Source organism: Orbicella faveolata, unplaced genomic scaffold, assembly GCF_042242905.1.
Source record: "Orbicella faveolata isolate gen_17 unplaced genomic scaffold, um_ofav_v1 contig_48, whole genome shotgun sequence".
Classification (NCBI taxonomy): Eukaryota; Metazoa; Cnidaria; class Anthozoa; order Scleractinia; family Merulinidae; genus Orbicella; species Orbicella faveolata.
The window spans coordinates 12398620-12415197 of record NW_028301578.1 but is presented as its reverse complement, the minus strand read 5'-3'; the positions used below and the strand labels follow the sequence as shown (position 1 = coordinate 12415197).

Sequence of the window (16578 nt, the reverse complement as noted above, 5' to 3'; positions counted from 1 at the left end):
GGAAGCTTTTGCGAAGAAAATGCAACGAATCTTAAAGAAGAAATTTCAAGTATTTCGCACCAACTCACATTTGTCCGTGGACCTAGTAAATATTTTTTGTACCAAGTAAATACTGTGTGTATTTTACTTCAAACAAAACAATATCCATATTTACTGACTTGTGTTATTGTATTTATTGACTTGTGATGGTTATTCATTGTGCTTTACATGTCATCATTTGTAAAGTTTGCGAATTACGAGCGATTCCTCTTTTTGCGGAAAATTCTATTCATCTACGGTGCTTTCTAAAAGTGAATAAAATGAATTACAAATTTATTTTAAAACGAGTTCATTTATCTGCTGCTCCTTTATTTCTACTACTAACGAGCCAGGCAAGAAACCCTACCATTAAGAATTTCCAAACAAAACTTTTTACATCAATTCTACATTGTAATTTTCTACATTTGGTCTTTGAGAATCAGGCACTTTAACCCATTTACTCACGCCATCAACTAATAAATTATCTGTCGCGCTCTGTAAACTTTTGTGTTACTCTAGTTGGGAGAATTAAGCTCTGAGTTACGACTTCTTTAACATGATCAGATCCTTTCTTCTTATGAACAGATCATTTGAATCTAATATGGGAAACTAATGAGAAGTAAGCTATTAATCAATGATGTGATGAAAGGGTCAAGTTGTCGATTTGATAATTCTGAAAGATTGCAACACGAACAGTTACGAATTGCGTCTACCCTAATAAAACTGTAGTTTGCAGCTTCCTTTGCAAAGAATTTCACAAAAGCCTAACGTGGTGACATACTTTCCTGAGAAAAGCACCGCCTTTTTTTGAGCGCCTGACTCGCATCGCAGTCCAACCAAATCGCGTGACATTCACTCTTTACGCTTGTCACGGATTCTTCCTTCACCAGCTTGCGCGACGCGCACAAAAAGAGAGTAGGTGGGCGCACGATTGAAGTCGAATAATTATTCCCTACAACGCGATAAACTCTCGCACTCCCGTTACCCTCCTACTACGCTCATACGATTTAGTGCCCCAGGAGGGGTAGTCAGGTGTAATAGTGGCAGGGATGTGCAAAGAGCTTTCCATTTCCTCTTTTTTTTTTTTAGGTGGGGGTTGGGTGGGTTAAAATTTGGCTTTATAGCACTTTTTATGGGTGAGGTTTTCAGTGATCCTTTTTTGGGTGATTTTGAAAAGGACGTTATTAGGCGTTCGACACTTTGGGGGACTGGTTTTGGGTCTGACGATTTGGCCTCATTCGCACCTCACGGTCACTATTATACCCGAGTAAGCCCACCCCTTCTGGGTTAAGTGGAAAAGAGTTCTAATTGGACTGTTGAGTACTCACAGCTCGTTTGACCACGCACTGCCGATGATCTTTTCATCTGACATTTACTGATTTTGAAACCCAAGGCAAGGTCTGTTTCTTGAGGCAAAAAAGTGAAAGCGACAAACTATCTATTTCATAACTCCCTAAATCTAAAAAGCCAAAACGTTACGCGATTAAAACGTTGCGTGTTCAAACCAGTATCACGTCCCGTCTTTCTGTCTAAAATACTCTCTTTATCCATAAATTAAAAAAGGCCGTTTCTCCGCCGATATCTACGACTAACAAAACAGAATATTTATACTTGATAAGAATTTTTCTTTTTTCATATAAAATTAATTAAAATCCACAACTAGTTGGAAAAAAAATGCAGATATTTTTTTTCCAAGTCCGTCGCCATGACTACGTAGGATTCAGAGGTAACCAGCCCCGACGATTCACTGAAAGTACCAGACTCCACGCGAATATATACGCCCCTCCGTGGACGATAAGTAATGGGACCTAGAACAGCATACTTTGCCGCCGTCGACCCGGACCTGTGGCAGGAAAACACAATTGTTAGGCCATGCAACTTAATTTGTTTTATTATGGTTGACGGAGTGGAATTCCATTTAGTCTGACAATGAGTAAAGATTACAACTTTGCTAAGGTATAGATCAAACCCTTAGTGTGTGATCATTCAAATGAAAGCTATTGAGCAGTACTTCCATGTGGTACTGTTTATTATACGGTAAAAGGTGGTTCTAACTTTTAAGTCTGTGGATGAAATCTTAGTGTGTGACCATTCAAATGAAAGCTATTGAGCAGTACTTTCATATGGTATTGAGGCCATTTCAACGTTTCAACCTCAACTGTGACAAGTCAATGAAAGCTATCTGCCCCATTCCTGTCAGCTCTTACCTAGACCCGTTCTCCCAACAGGTCTGTATCCAGGATCCTTGGTCAATCGTATCTCTTCTATGTTAAAGATCGACTCGACTGAAAGAAAACCAACATAATACCAATTGTTAGCTCGCATTTTTGTAGCCAGTAATGTTGAGCCCCAAAAAACAAAAGGTTAAACCAACTGGGCAGATGGAGAAACAAGAGTCTACAAAGCCCTTTGTACGTAATAAGTGCCTATCCAGATACCCACCACCCTCCCCCCCCCCCCGAAAAAAAATGCTTAGTTATCTTTTCGAGTGGTGTTTGCTGACGTCGTTCATTTTTTACATATCAATAAAAGCGCATTTGGAAATTCACCCCATAAAAACACAGATATGTAAAGAAATGTAGAACGAGCATTCAAAAGCTGCACACAGATTCGCTATCCTGAGACGAATACTAAATTCATCAGCTCACTTACTATTCTTTAATTCTCGAATGTTTTTGCCCAGACAGGAGAAGTAATCGTGCCTCATAGCATCCGAAGCTGATATTCTGTTCTTTACAACAAACTAGAACGAAAAGAAGTTCACACGAGTAAGTATTAAGACGGAAACCCACAGTCCCGCAAAGAACACGCGGCAAATCCTCGAATTAACGCCCGGGCGCTTATTTCAAATTTAGGAGAAGACAAGGGGCGCTTATTCGAGGGAGGCGCTTAATTGAAGAGGGACGCTTATTAAATTTTTCCCATCGTGGCCAATGATTGTATAAAAAAAAAAAAAAAAAACTGGACGAGAGTGATCAAACACATCCAATACTATTCATCTTTTGTTCTCAGTACTCGTTCAGTCATAAAACGGGGTAGGGGGGGGGAACGCTTACTCGAGAGGGGGGGGGCTTATTTCAAACTTTGGCCGATAGGAGGGGCGCTCATTCGTGGGGAGGCGCTAATTAGAGGATTTACAGTATTATCTCTAGGATTCGCTGTAACCACATTCGGTGAACGCCTGATCAACCAAATCGTGACAGGATCAAGTTGCTATGAAAGAAATAGAATTAATTCCTCCGTCCACTCACCTCAACAAATCTTTCAAGCAAGTCTAGCCCTGAATTATCGAGTCTAAAAAAGATGAAAGAATATCAAGCAATAAGAAGTCATCCCTTTAGTTTGTCAAAATATTCTACAGTACATGTAAGTGCTGTAGTTGATCTCCGGGAAGACAAGCCACCGCCGGTACAAAGCGTGGGAAAACGTGTAGCCTGAGAGAAGCGCGGGAAAACATATAGCGTGAAGTGACGATTCAAGGGTGCAGCCGGTGGCAAAAGCTGGAAAAAGTGCGGGAAAAGTCACGTGAACCACATTAGACTTATTTTGATCTTTGCTGTGATTGGTTAGAGGACGCTACACATGTTTTTATTAACCAGTCACAACGCTGGTCAAAGGTGGTACAACGAAAGCAAGCATATCATTGTTTTCAAAAGTTATTACTGGAGGAAAAAAGTTCTGCAATGCATAGACTGTACCTTGGCGAGTGATTTATAAGATGCTCCTTTGGATAATATGGAAACCTTCCTGCAAAGGCAACAAAATACAAAAATAAGCCACATAGGCGAGCTTCTGACAAAAACAGAATAATGGAAGTATTTACCCGAGAGAAAAATTTCATTACTTGTGATTCCCGGCCACGTATCTTCAGTTGGAGTTCCAAGAGTCTGAAAAAAAAAAATGTGGACATCAAACTTGTGCAGTCAATCTATGATGGCTTCTGTTTCTAAGTAACCAATCAAAATATGGTCGGAACACACGCGAGTTGTCACGTTAGCGTGACTCGCAAATCACTTCGGTTTGAATCGAGCTTTCCTCACCTTGAAAATTAAATGAAGTTGATCTTCCACAGTCGAGCCAGGAAAGAACGGTCTGCCTGTCGCCATCTCAAAGAATATACATCCTACACCCCTACACAGAGAGAAATGATGTAATTTCGTGCAGGAAGAAGCTTTGTGATTTAAGGTTAAGATCAAAATTAAAACATTGCTTAAAATCAGCTACATATAATAAATTGCTCTTATCAAGAAGTCACAGTTTGGGAGTTTATTTTTCCAAGGATTCTTACCACATGTCGATTTGAGTGGAATACTCCGTTGATCCCAGTAACACATCTGGTGGTCTATACCTGCAAATCAAAATCATACAATTTGAATGAATGCAATGAAAAGCACCATGTATGAGCCACTACTAATAATAGCATCAGAACTGTTTACCCAAAAATTAACGCACAATGACAGACGCCTTAGCTAGTTGTTTACAACTACATGGTAAAAGGATCTATAAGTCACTCAGACATGCACACTTCTAGATCCATGTCGTAATTTGTGTGCAGTTCAAGATGTGCCAAGCTCTGTGTTACTGTGGCTAAAATGTAGTACAGTAATCTGTTGTACAACTGGAAACGTATAAATTTCAAGGACATACCATAACGTCACAACTTCATTAGAATATGTTTTAGTGGGCACAGACTTCGCTCTTGCAAGTCCTGAAAAACAGAAAGGAGAAGTACATAATGTTGAGGAATGAAGCACCTTTAATGAATTCTGATAACATGATAAGTACTGGGAACTCAACTCTGTCCACAGCAGGGTTGTCTACCCGATTAAGTCTTAGTCGCATTTAAATGATTAGGAGTGTTGCTCTGGAGAAAGGTACAGTGAGAAGAAAGTGCCTTGTCCAGTCCAAACAAAACACAATCTAGCTCTCTGCACACAATGCAGGCCTATGATGATAGATAATAATATTATTAACCGAGTCTGGAGTCCAATACAACCAACCGATGATCCGCATTGTCTCCCTGAGTGTGGTTGAAGGTAATAAACTTTCTTTGTTAATTTAATGACTAGTGCTTGTGATAATCACACTCACCAAAGTCTGCCAGTTTTAACTCTCCTTTATCATTTATTAAAAGATTCTGTGGTTTGAGATCTCTACAAAAAAGAAAAACAGTTATTTGGATTAGTATCACTGAATAGGTATGTCAATTCAAGTGTCTGTTTGTCTGTTGGTCTGTCTGTCTGTCTATCTCTTGGTCTGTCTGTCTGTCTGTCTGTTGGTCCGTCTGTTGGTCTGTCTGTCTGTCTGTACGGGTGGTGATTTGGAAATGTGTTACTTCAGGGAAAAATTATTTCATTTCCCTACACTCTGTACTATAGTATATTTTGAAGTTGTTGAGTGGGTCAGCCTTCTTTATAACATTCATTGACTTTCTAGACAGTGTTTTGACATCAACGTCTTGCCTTAGAAACCTTTCGTCTGGAGTGAATAGGAATTTTGACACAGAGTTTAACAATATAGTAATTTCCATTTAACACCTGAGAAGCAACAGCTAAAGCGAAATGTTACATTATTACCTATGGAGAACTTTTCTGCTGTGACAGTAATTAAGTCCTCTTAACAACTGGAACAAGAATATCTGCAAAAAAAATGGCAATGGTTAATTGATAATAAAGAAATAACTATCATTATAATTATTATTTATAATATTTAATTATAGTTATAATAATTATTATTGTTATCCATTATCATTTATGTTTAATTACACTGATAGTTGTTTAAACTCACTACAGAGTTTTCATGCTTGTGATGAGCAAATGTAAACAATCTACTATAAACTAATAAGAAAATAAGAAAATAATGAACTACTGGTCATTCTTGCGAATACTCGATTAAGTTTAACTAGTGGTTGTTAGTGATGGAGGTTGTATGTACATAGGAAAGAGCTTTCACTTACTCTGACATTGGTCATACTCATTATGCCTCCACAATCATCCATGTATTGTTTGAGATCTTTTTCCTGATAACAGAACAAAGCAAAAAAATGTATACCACACAATCAAAAGAACGTTTAACTTTTAATCGTCATCATCATCATCATCATCATCATCTCTCATCGCACCAGTACACATATAACGTTGTAATGTTCTCAAACCAACAATCTGTTCCACATTGCCACTTGGTTACATTCCAACTCTCCCACCCTGCCCTGTTTCTTTCTTTCTCAACAGTCCTTCTCCAAGTGATATTTGGTTTCCCCCTTGCCCATCACATGTCAGGTGTCCACACCAATGCTGTGAAACAGTCAATTAACACCCTAGAGCTTTCCTGAGCATGTGCCCTAACAAGTTCCAACTTCTGCATTGTACCTGCAGCTTACATCATTAAGGGACTTACGATTTTAGTATGAGTACCAGATTGAGTACGACTTTCCGATTATAGTTTGCAGGCTCCACATTATCATGTGAGACCATAAGCTACAGTGTACACTCTCTAGATACCGAAAACCAAGAGCAAGGGCTCTACTAGTTTGAAATTCGAAAATCTTTTTCGTACTCAAATACATACTATGGTCCAATATATAGGTCCCTGATTATCTGTGCCATTTCAACCACATTTTTACAAAGGCAATTGCAGCATGACATCTTTTTAGCACAATGTAACATGAACACAAGCATGCATCCTGCATGCAAATTACTAAATGTTCACTTGCTAATTTACAGTCTACCAGCTAGCACTTACCAGATATTCAAAAACTAGCGTCAGAGACTTAGGCGTGTGAACAATATCATGGAGAGTGACGATATTTGCATGCTTCAAATCTTTCAAAAGAGAAACTGAAAGAAGAAAATGTTGGTTAACCCAGGAAATTTTGATTTAATGCTGCCAACACAGTTCGTGTAATGAGGTTATAACTTTTAAGTCTGTGGATGAAATCCTCATGTGTGACCTTCAAATGAAAGCTACTGAGCAGTTCTATCATGTGGCACTGTACTGTTTATTATATGTGTACTGTACAAGGCGATTCTAGCTGTTAAGTCTGTGGTTGAAACTCTTGTGTGAGACCATTCAAATGGAACCTATTGAGCAGTGCTTGAAATCATGTTGTACTGTTTATTGTACTGTACAAAGTAGTTCTGACTCAACTTTTAAGTCTGTGCATGAAACCCCAGTGTGTGACCATTCAAATGAAAGCTATTGAGCAGTACTTTCATGTGGTACTGTTTATTATGCTGTACAAGGTGGTTTTGACTTTTAAGTCTGTGGATGAAACCCTAGTGTGTGACTATTCAAATGAAAGCTATCGAGCAGTACTTTCAGGTGTTACTGTGTATTATGCAGTACAAGGTGGTTCTAAATCATTGAACTCTGTGCATGAAACCCTAGCGTGTGACCATTCAAATGAAGGCTATTGAGCAGTACTTTCATGCAGTAACTGTTACTGTGGATGAAACGCTTGTGTATGACCATTTTAAATAAAAGCTAAATGTACTGAGCCATACATTCATGTGGTAAAAAAAGTAGGTATTACTAAGTAAACATTGTTGTAATTGCATGCAAAGGTCATATCAAAATTGACATCTCTCACCTTCTCTTATAGCTGTACAAGGAGCACCTTCCTCGTGTTCCAGCCTTATTTCTTTTAATGCAACTAAATTGTCTGTAAGCCTGGAAAGGAAAATGGCCATTTTTTGTTAACTCTAAAACTCTGTACATGTATTAACCAGCATGAATAAAAATCAGAGCATCATGGGAAAGGAAAATCCCCTCCCCTCATCTATAATATACATGTAAAGTACTCTTGAAGACATAAGAGTGCGACATTTTGCGAGCCAACATGCAAGGGCTAGTTAGCCTAAACATTGCAGTCTGGATAGCACCTGGTTAGCCTCAATAGCTCCCCAACCCCACAGCTATTTTGCTGACTAGTGGTTAGCCTTAGAGACAGTAGGGATCACTGGCTTGCATGGCTTGTGTGGCTTGCTTGCCATTTCACCTATTTAACACTCCTATTAGCCCAACTAGCACTCTGGCCCTCGGGCTACATGTAAGTTTAGCTTGATTAGCTTGTGGATTAGCCCTTTTATCATGGTTACAATCCCAGTTTGCAAGGCTCGCACACTTGACTCGCTGGCTCGCTGGCTCATAAATTGTCTACACTCATATCAGTGAACAGTTACTTTAATTTATTTTAGAAAAACATTTTGTCTTAAACTTACTTGCTTTTCCCTTTGAATACAGTTGCATATGTACCCTAGGAATCAAGGTAAAACAACTCATTGATATTCCACAATACTTTACTTACATGTACAGTACTATTATAAGCACATGTATGCTCATTAGTTAAAGTAAAGTAATTCAACATGAATTAATATTTACAATGATTCATAAGGTCTTAGTCAGTGGATAACAGAACATTTGAAAATCCATTCACTAAAATTGCAAAACCAGTTATTAACTGTTATTACTTACCTCTCCCAATTTGTCCAACTTGACGTATGTTTCCATTTTTCCATAACCAAGTTCAGACTGTGGAAACATATAATGCATTCTATTTAGCCACATGTTGGTAGCAAATAAGCCTAACCATTCCATGAATTACAGAATTACATCGCCAATCTTAAGATGTAGATGAGAGTTATTCAATAAATGCCTTTTCTTTGAGATACAGCTGTACAACATTGGTCTTGAAAGAGTAAATAACAGGACGATAATGCATGGAATCAACTGAATGAGGATCATGTCAAACCAGAAATGTACTAAATACATGTACATGTAAAGGTGATGTTGCATTAGCCAATTTTTAAAGCCGATTTTTAGTCCACGTTACTTGAGACGACTTTTATTGCAACTTTGTCGTCGCAAAGATCAGCAACAGTATGTTCCACAGGACGATTTCTATACATGTACACAACTTGCAAATTTGGGCAACAATGTTGCAGGTTTTTGAATCACTCTAAAAACCCTGCAACATGTTGTCACAACAAAAAGTTGTGTTAAAAGCTGGTTGCCCCGTGCGCAATGTTAAATGATCTAGACTTTTAATGCAACAGTGTTGCATTTTTTGTGAGTAACATCACCTTTAAACAAAGTAGAAACAGCTTCAGTCAAACACAACGTGTTGTTATTGTCACATTGAAGACTTACAAGAGACATTCTCCTACTTCGGCGACTGAGGTGCTGCTCACTACCATACGGAGAACTCTTTGATGAGCCAAACTCCGTTGAACTTCTTGTTCTGTGGGCTGGACTCTTTCTCATGGAGATGTCATTCAGTGATGTCCCATAGTGAAGAACGGGTAATGAAAGGCGTTTGCTGGAGTTTGTTGGTGCGGAGACAGTCTAAAATGGAAAAAAAGAAAGAAAGTAAAACAAGACAAATTCTTTCAATGCTTAAACCTAGCCTTGATCTGTACAGGTCTACAAATTAAGTCATCAATAAACACGCTGAAGAAATTCTGGTATAAAATGTTTGCAGCAGGTGTATAATAAGTTGCATAAAATAGACTGAGACAGTTACCAAATTAATTAAACATAACTTTATATCAGTTGCTCAGTTACAGATGTTAAGAGTGTTTCTGTGAATTACCGTTAACTTCTTAAAATTTATCTTATCATCCATCTACTGGCATGCAAATACCATATGAAGGAAAAGGCAGTAACTGGAAATTCACTATCTTTTTTTAATGAGCAAGCCACATATCAAAACACAAACTAAGTTAATACATGTACAGCCTCCAAAGAAGTTGCTGAATTACTCTTATTTTGAGTATTTTCTTCACCGTAGACCTGATTTAAGTTTTTAATTGGTGTACCAAAATACATAAAATTATTATAAATAAAAGTTTATTACTAACAAAATTAATTAGAACAGAACATGAAATTCTGTAAATTTAAGGTACCTTCAAGTTCTTAGTATCTTGAAATTTAGAACACTAATTATGGATATACTTGGTTGGCTTTCCAGACAATCTACACTACTGTCATGATTAAAATTTTGCACTCTTTCAAGTTTCCTGTGATAAATCATGACTATTTTATTATGATAATCATTGTTTTCCAATCCACCTGCAGATTCCACCTGTCTCCTACCTGGGGCAGATCAGTCTCATTTTGGAAGTAAACATTTATACAATGCGCATTGAACAAAATAATACATTTACTATCTTTTCATAACATAATATGTTGTTCCAGAAAATATCCATCCCGCAACCTTGATGGACTGTTGTTTGGTTTGAACCCCCCCCCCCCCTCCCCCCTACCCCACCCCAAATCCCTTACGCTCCATGCAATTTACATGTATGCTCTTTCCTTTAAAAACACGTGGCTTTTAGCGATCCCCACCCTACCCTCTTGGATTTTCCAATGACCTTCTAGGGGTTAGATAGGGATAGTTTGTAGAATTGCAAAATAAAATTTCATTTCTCAAGGAAAAATTATGCTGTCAGTTGGGACAAATAATTTGAAACCAGGCAGGCAAATGGAGACAATTTTTCATCCAGCAACAAGAAGCTCAGAGACCAGTTAACCAGGCAGCTAATTTACTTCTCTCATAAGAAATAAAGCCTTAGGAGAATATTAAACACAATTCATATCAATTACTGGGGTTTACAGGATCCACAGGGTTCTATCTTTAGCAAAGATTGAGTTCATTTCCCAACTGGTCAGTGATTTTTACAAGTTACATGTAAATGTATGAACACAAGGAGAGAAATTATTTAGTACACTAAAAAAAGAAAAAACATAATTCTATATTATCCTAAAATGGCAGATATCTACATGACTTTGTTTGTAGCATAATGTAATTAATATTTATAATTTTAGAGGAGAAAATGAGTACTTACTGATTTTGACCTTGGTTTTCTCATAGGAACTTGGAGAAATTCGTCTGCCGTTTCTACTCCTGCTTCAAACTCATCTTTAATTGGCCCATTCTGGTGATCAAACCCTAAACAAATGAAAATTATCTTTAGTCGTTATTGCTTACATCTCACTGATAGAACACAAGGCGTGGAAGAACATTGCCAAATATCTAAAGTTCTGTTACACGTAAAGACTGTAACAGTAACAGTAACAGTACAATATAACTTTATTAATTACAAAATTTCCTTTACAAGCCTTAGTAGTTCGCAGCTAGAAAGCTATTCTGGGCAAGCTGCTATTACTTCAGGACTGAACAAAGCATTTCAGCTAGATGAAGCCATTTTTCTAGATGGTGCAGTCCAGAGTTAGTGAGAGTACCAGTAATAGCAATCAGACTACAGTGTAAGTGAAGTAAAATCCAGGGACTAATTGCGTGTCAAGTTATTTCAAAATTGGACATGTGTCTAATGTGGGGCTGCTATTTGTGACAGGCTATCACTAGTCTGGTATCTGTATCTGTAGGTACTGTAGATTGATACGAACTAAATGAATATCCTTTCATGCAGGTACATTTACAGGGTTCTAATTTATAAAATGATAGTCAGAGCAGTTCTCAGTCGAGTGTAGTAAAAACCAAAACCAACGAAAACTGTATTCACTTTGGCCAATCACAAAGGTCACAGAGAATCCAGTAAACCAACCACTGGTCTCCAATATGTGTAGCATGATAATGAAGTGTGGGATAACTTGTGCAAGTGAGTCACGATTAGTTTTGGTTTAACTTCTCATTGGAAGAGAGTGGCATGATTTTTTCTAACCAATCACTATGTGTAAAATTATGTGAAACACTCAGCTGAAAGCAGCTCTAATGAAGATGCACAAAACAATCAGTCATGAGACAATCATTTTTGACCAGAGAGAGAGAGTGAAAAGACAGGGGATAAATTCTGTATTCACCTAACACTGTGACTAGTCTGTGGTATATAATGCACATAATTATATCCAGTTATGCTGACCAAGATTTTATTATATTGTTATTGCCCCCGCAGGTTTTTGGCCCAGACGCCAAAACCCGAGGGGACACCCTAGGATTCCCCACGTGTATACATACAAGGAATTTCAAAAAAGTAAGAAATGTGTTGGTAGTATACGAAGTGTTCTCAATTTGATGAAACTAGGCACACACGGTCGTCATGGGTAATGTTGGGCAAGGAACGCGGGCTCACAAAACGATTGGAAATTGAGCCTAGGTGGTGTCGGTACATGAAATTCTTGATTTCAAGGTTCTTGCAACCACGAGTTTGTGTTTTGCCATCTTCTAGCAGCATTTCAAGGCTCTTGTAACCACGATTTCACGTTTTGCCATCTTCGAGCAGCATTTCAAGGTCAAATATACACTCCAATTACAATATGGCCTGCATGACGATTTTAGCGCGATCAAATAAATGCGCTTCGAAATGGCCTTGATTCTCATCTAGGACAAATTGAAAATGATTTCAAAGATTCTGATGATGGATTTTGGGAGAAAAACAACTCAGAAGGTATCGTAAGAAATTCTGAAGTATACTAGAAATTCCAGGCCAGTGTGGTTCATATTGCAACCAAATAGCTGAATACTCTTCCGATCACCAGTTTTACCTTTGGCATCTCGTTTATTTGGATCGCTTATTTGTATTGAGTAATCCTAGTGGCGTAGAACTCATGTGTGGGCTGGGTGACTTTGCAGGGATCCAAATATATATGCGAATGTTTTGCAGCATTTTCGTTGAGGTCAAAAAGCTTGACTCTAATTTGCATATATGGTGACTGTAATGCGATACTTCTGTTTATGCCTCGGAAAACAAACTCAATGTCCATTCTGCTTTTGAGATACATTTGCTCGTATCTCAAGACAAATGGTTTGTTTCAGCATCAAATTGGAACAGCGGAGTAGTTTGACTTAATTTTTTGTTTCGCTATAATTTTTAACCTTTTTTCCCCTATAAAGTCCTATTGAGTGAAATTTTTGTAAAAGAAATATTAGTTTCCATGAAGGCAACCTATTTTTCCCAGAGTACTTTTGAGTACTTCTAAAAGTACTTTTTGCATCCTTTCTAACGAGATATGGTAAAATGCTCTGCTATAAATACTCTCACGAGAGTATCATGTAAAGAATATCATGTGATAGAATGAGTTAAACAGAATGTGTTGGTTTACCGTTTAGTTAACTTAGTTGATTGTTTGGATCATATTCATGGTAAGACGCCTAAGTTACTCGAACAGTATGAGTGGTATAGTTTAAATTTCTAATTCATACACAAATGTTCAATATTATTGTTTTCGATCAAAAGAAATAAAAGAAAGTGGTGGCAGATTTAGTGATAACTATTACTAGTCAATATTTGAAGAGTTTTTACATAGGGTTGACCTCTTAAGTCTTGTTTTTTTCAAGATTTGTTTTCTTTTGTAAAGTACTTTTTTCCTTTGGCATCATCAGATAAACCTCTTAAGTAAAGAAGCAAATTAATAGATCTTGCTTATTGGTTACAATGTACTGTACATCTGATATAAATGACAGAAGCACACAATGCTTCATTTACATTTAAACGTTAGTGCAATATTAGTGATGTTACCTAATGTACTAGCACGATTAGTCTTTCAAACATCTTTACGTTATATTTTAAAGTACTGCAATTGTTACTGACAATAATTTTGATCTTCTTTACATCAAGGCAATAATGTTATCATTGATTTCCACTCTTACAACTGTATTAGTGGCTTCACATGAGAACCATCCCTTGAAGACAATAGTGTCACGAGAGGTGATTCTCGTCTAGAGAGACCAGACAATTGTTTCACGATTCATTATTGCAAAGTCAATGCCATTTTACATTCACATTCTGCTAAATACGTACAGTTGCATGCAGATGTGTCAAAGCAAGTTAATGCTAAAAGTATATATACAATTTGTTTGTTAATTCTACAGTGAGGAAAAAAAAGTTGCTAAAAAGTTGTAAGGAAAGCAAACAACAGTCCATGCCAGAAACACTGACACTTAAAGAAAATTATTGACAAATTCTTTAAAGAGATAAAAGGTTAAATTTTACGTAAAAGAAAGAACAAAGTATATCGTCTATTTAAATGTATGTATTTATTTTTTGGGAATGCACTGTCAATATTAATACTTGTAAATGTCAAGTATCTCATTTGAAAAAGAAAACAGATTTGAAGAAAAACACCAAATTTGAAAATCTTTTATCTTATCTTCCAAAGTCACTGGAGAAATAAAATTTAAGTCAAACTTATTTTTCTTATTTCACAAATATGCATTATTAATATCTTCGACGTCAAAGTTAATGATGAAGTTTTTTGCAAAAGAAACAGTATATTTTATGGGCCTGCAATTTATTCCATGTCATTGTTAATTGCTCCTAAAAGCAAATGGAAGTACATGTAATACTAGTATTGACAACCGAAATCTTCTAAATTTATCCAACGAAAATATTTGGGGGACAAAGAAGTCGACTGCAAATTATTCGCTTTACAACAAGTACATTGACCAGTGTTTTTTTAAACGTATTCTGTGTTCAAGCGAACGACACCTTTAACCTTTGTGTACAAGGAACAGAATCCAACATCATCTCCGATCCAATGTGATCTGTTTATTATTTTTGCGACTAGCTAAATGTACCGCAAATATTGACAGAAAATTATGCTAATACCACAAAAAAAATCGGAATTCTTCCTCAGAGAGGAATACATCATAGACGTCCTTTGTCAGAAGGTGTTTGTAGCTCCTGTTACGAGAGCAAGAAAGTGTTTTATACGAAAGGCAGAATAAAATCTACAATAAATGCACACATATTGTGAAAAACAATCGCGTAAAGGAAAATCAAATCACTTTTATGTTTACTCAACCGTCTATCCTATAAACATGAAGTAATTTCAATTCTCTTGCGTGTTATTAAACAACAACGCTTCAATCAGACATAAGAAATTATATAGTTTGAAGTTTCCTACACTTGTTGAACACAGTATCATACGTACACGCCAATATCAAACTTGTTGATCAAGTCTACAAATGCACTTTATCTGTGTGTCGTTTAAACCCGCACAAGTCTTACATAACACGGGTTTTAGGTGAAGCTTAAGTTATATTGATCGAAATCGAGCGTCAAACAGATCTCTTACAACCGACGCTTTTCGACCTTCAATGTCACTTGCTACAAATATTTGCAAATAAAAAATTATCTACGGCTAATAAAGCTACAATTTTAATGAATAGAAGTGAATGTTATTTGAACCACTAGCCAGTATGATACACTTCTAAAAACATCGATTAATCTGTAGCTTACACATGATTTGCAAGTAAGCGATAATATAATATGACAAACCAACTCACCATTGTCTTTGCCGTTCACATCGAGGGACATTTGCTCGGCGAGCTCCGAAAGCGTGTCATCAACTCCCTTGCCTTTCAATGAGAGAGCTCGTTTAATTTTCTTCATCCCCGATTTTTTAGATCCTGGGTAACAGCACAAAGCTTCAAGCCATAGAGCAGCCCCAACTTCACTTCACTCGACAACTTGGTCGCCTACAAATTACGAAGCAAAATTTGAACTTGAACCTCAACCTAAACTAATGATTCGAATGTCCACAGCGACTCGGAAATTCCTACTTCTCTGATAGTTAATCCGTTGAATCTCAGCAATCTTGGACACAAAAGCAATTTTCAACGGTACTGCAGCTTTCTAGAGGGAACTTGTCCACAATTTAATCGCACGGTTAATAATTTTATGGCACTAAAGAAGAAATGTAACAGAATCTTGGAAGTCGCTTCTGCAGCGTTTTTCTTGTGATGGATAAGTCGCCATGGCGAGTTAGGAAAGTGACGTTAATTGCCCTTTCTCCACACACATCTGGGTGTGTGCAAATGTTATTTCCTGTCCACGGACTTGGAGAAAACAGATTAGCTATCGAGGAAAAATTTTGACAATAACGTTGGGGCGAAATTCTAGAAGCACCGCCCCGGACTCGCCAATCAAACAAAAATCGAAAGGTCGATCGTAAGCATTAAAGTAAGGCACACTAAAGCTATTAGCCAAGATAAAGAATCGTACCTTTGGACGATGCAGAAAAGAGCTGATTCCTTTGTTTATCGCTCATGTTTGGGAAACGCTTCGCCGATCGACCCGCTCAGTTATCGCCATTTTGAATTACCCACAATGCAACCCGAGTGAGGCGATTAAGCACCTTTTAGTAACATGCGATCATGTTCGTTTTGATTGGCCAGATGTTTCACGTAAAAACGTAGAAGGTTTACGCTATATAAGCGCCGTCATATAACTAGGTGCTAAAACACTTCAATGACTGAGGTTTTCAGCGTTCGGCTGAAAAAAACAAAAAGAAAAGAAAAGAAAAGAAAAGAAAAGAAAAACCTGAAAGACAGAAAGTGGCTGGTGTTGAGGTGTGGAGCTACGGACGCGACGTTTCGTCAAAGATTGCGTGACATGGCTAGGATTTAGTCCATTGTCTCAATTTCAAGAAACAAGAAGCTTTCTTTTCACGTACTCCTGCAAAAACAAACAAACAACAACAACAACAAAAAGAATGAAGAGAAGCATTGAACTTCGTGCTACACTTAAGTGAACCATCAATTCATGTCTGGCGCCCCTGAAACTAACTCCTTCCGTTCTTCTTGGCTCTGAATCAAAAACG

General features: G+C 37.4%; 1 protein-coding gene across 3 annotated transcripts; it reads right to left on the bottom strand.

The window, feature by feature from the left end:
- Positions 1–149: 149 nt before the first annotated feature.
- Positions 150–16535, bottom strand: LOC110039635 (cyclin-dependent kinase 17-like). 3 transcript variants are annotated; one of them, XM_089281658.1, is made up of 20 exons: positions 15981–16535; positions 15263–15454; positions 10863–10966; positions 9166–9360; positions 8491–8547; positions 8238–8272; positions 7607–7686; positions 6760–6854; positions 5975–6037; positions 5595–5656; positions 5110–5171; positions 4666–4726; positions 4307–4366; positions 4059–4149; positions 3842–3905; positions 3717–3765; positions 3270–3312; positions 2671–2761; positions 2226–2303; positions 150–1861 (listed from the first exon to the last, which is right to left on the bottom strand). In XM_089281658.1, the coding sequence occupies exons 2-20, from the start codon at positions 15366–15368 to the stop codon at positions 1827–1829; spliced, it is 1431 nt and encodes a 476-aa protein (XP_089137784.1). In that variant the 5' UTR covers positions 15369–15454; positions 15981–16535; the 3' UTR covers positions 150–1826. The 3 variants fall into 3 exon arrangements, with proteins under 3 accessions (XP_089137784.1, XP_089137786.1, XP_089137785.1); XM_089281660.1 differs by having other exon boundaries at positions 3863–3905; XM_089281659.1 differs by lacking the exon at positions 15981–16535 and adding an exon at positions 15539–15936.
- Positions 16536–16578: the final 43 nt, after the last annotated feature.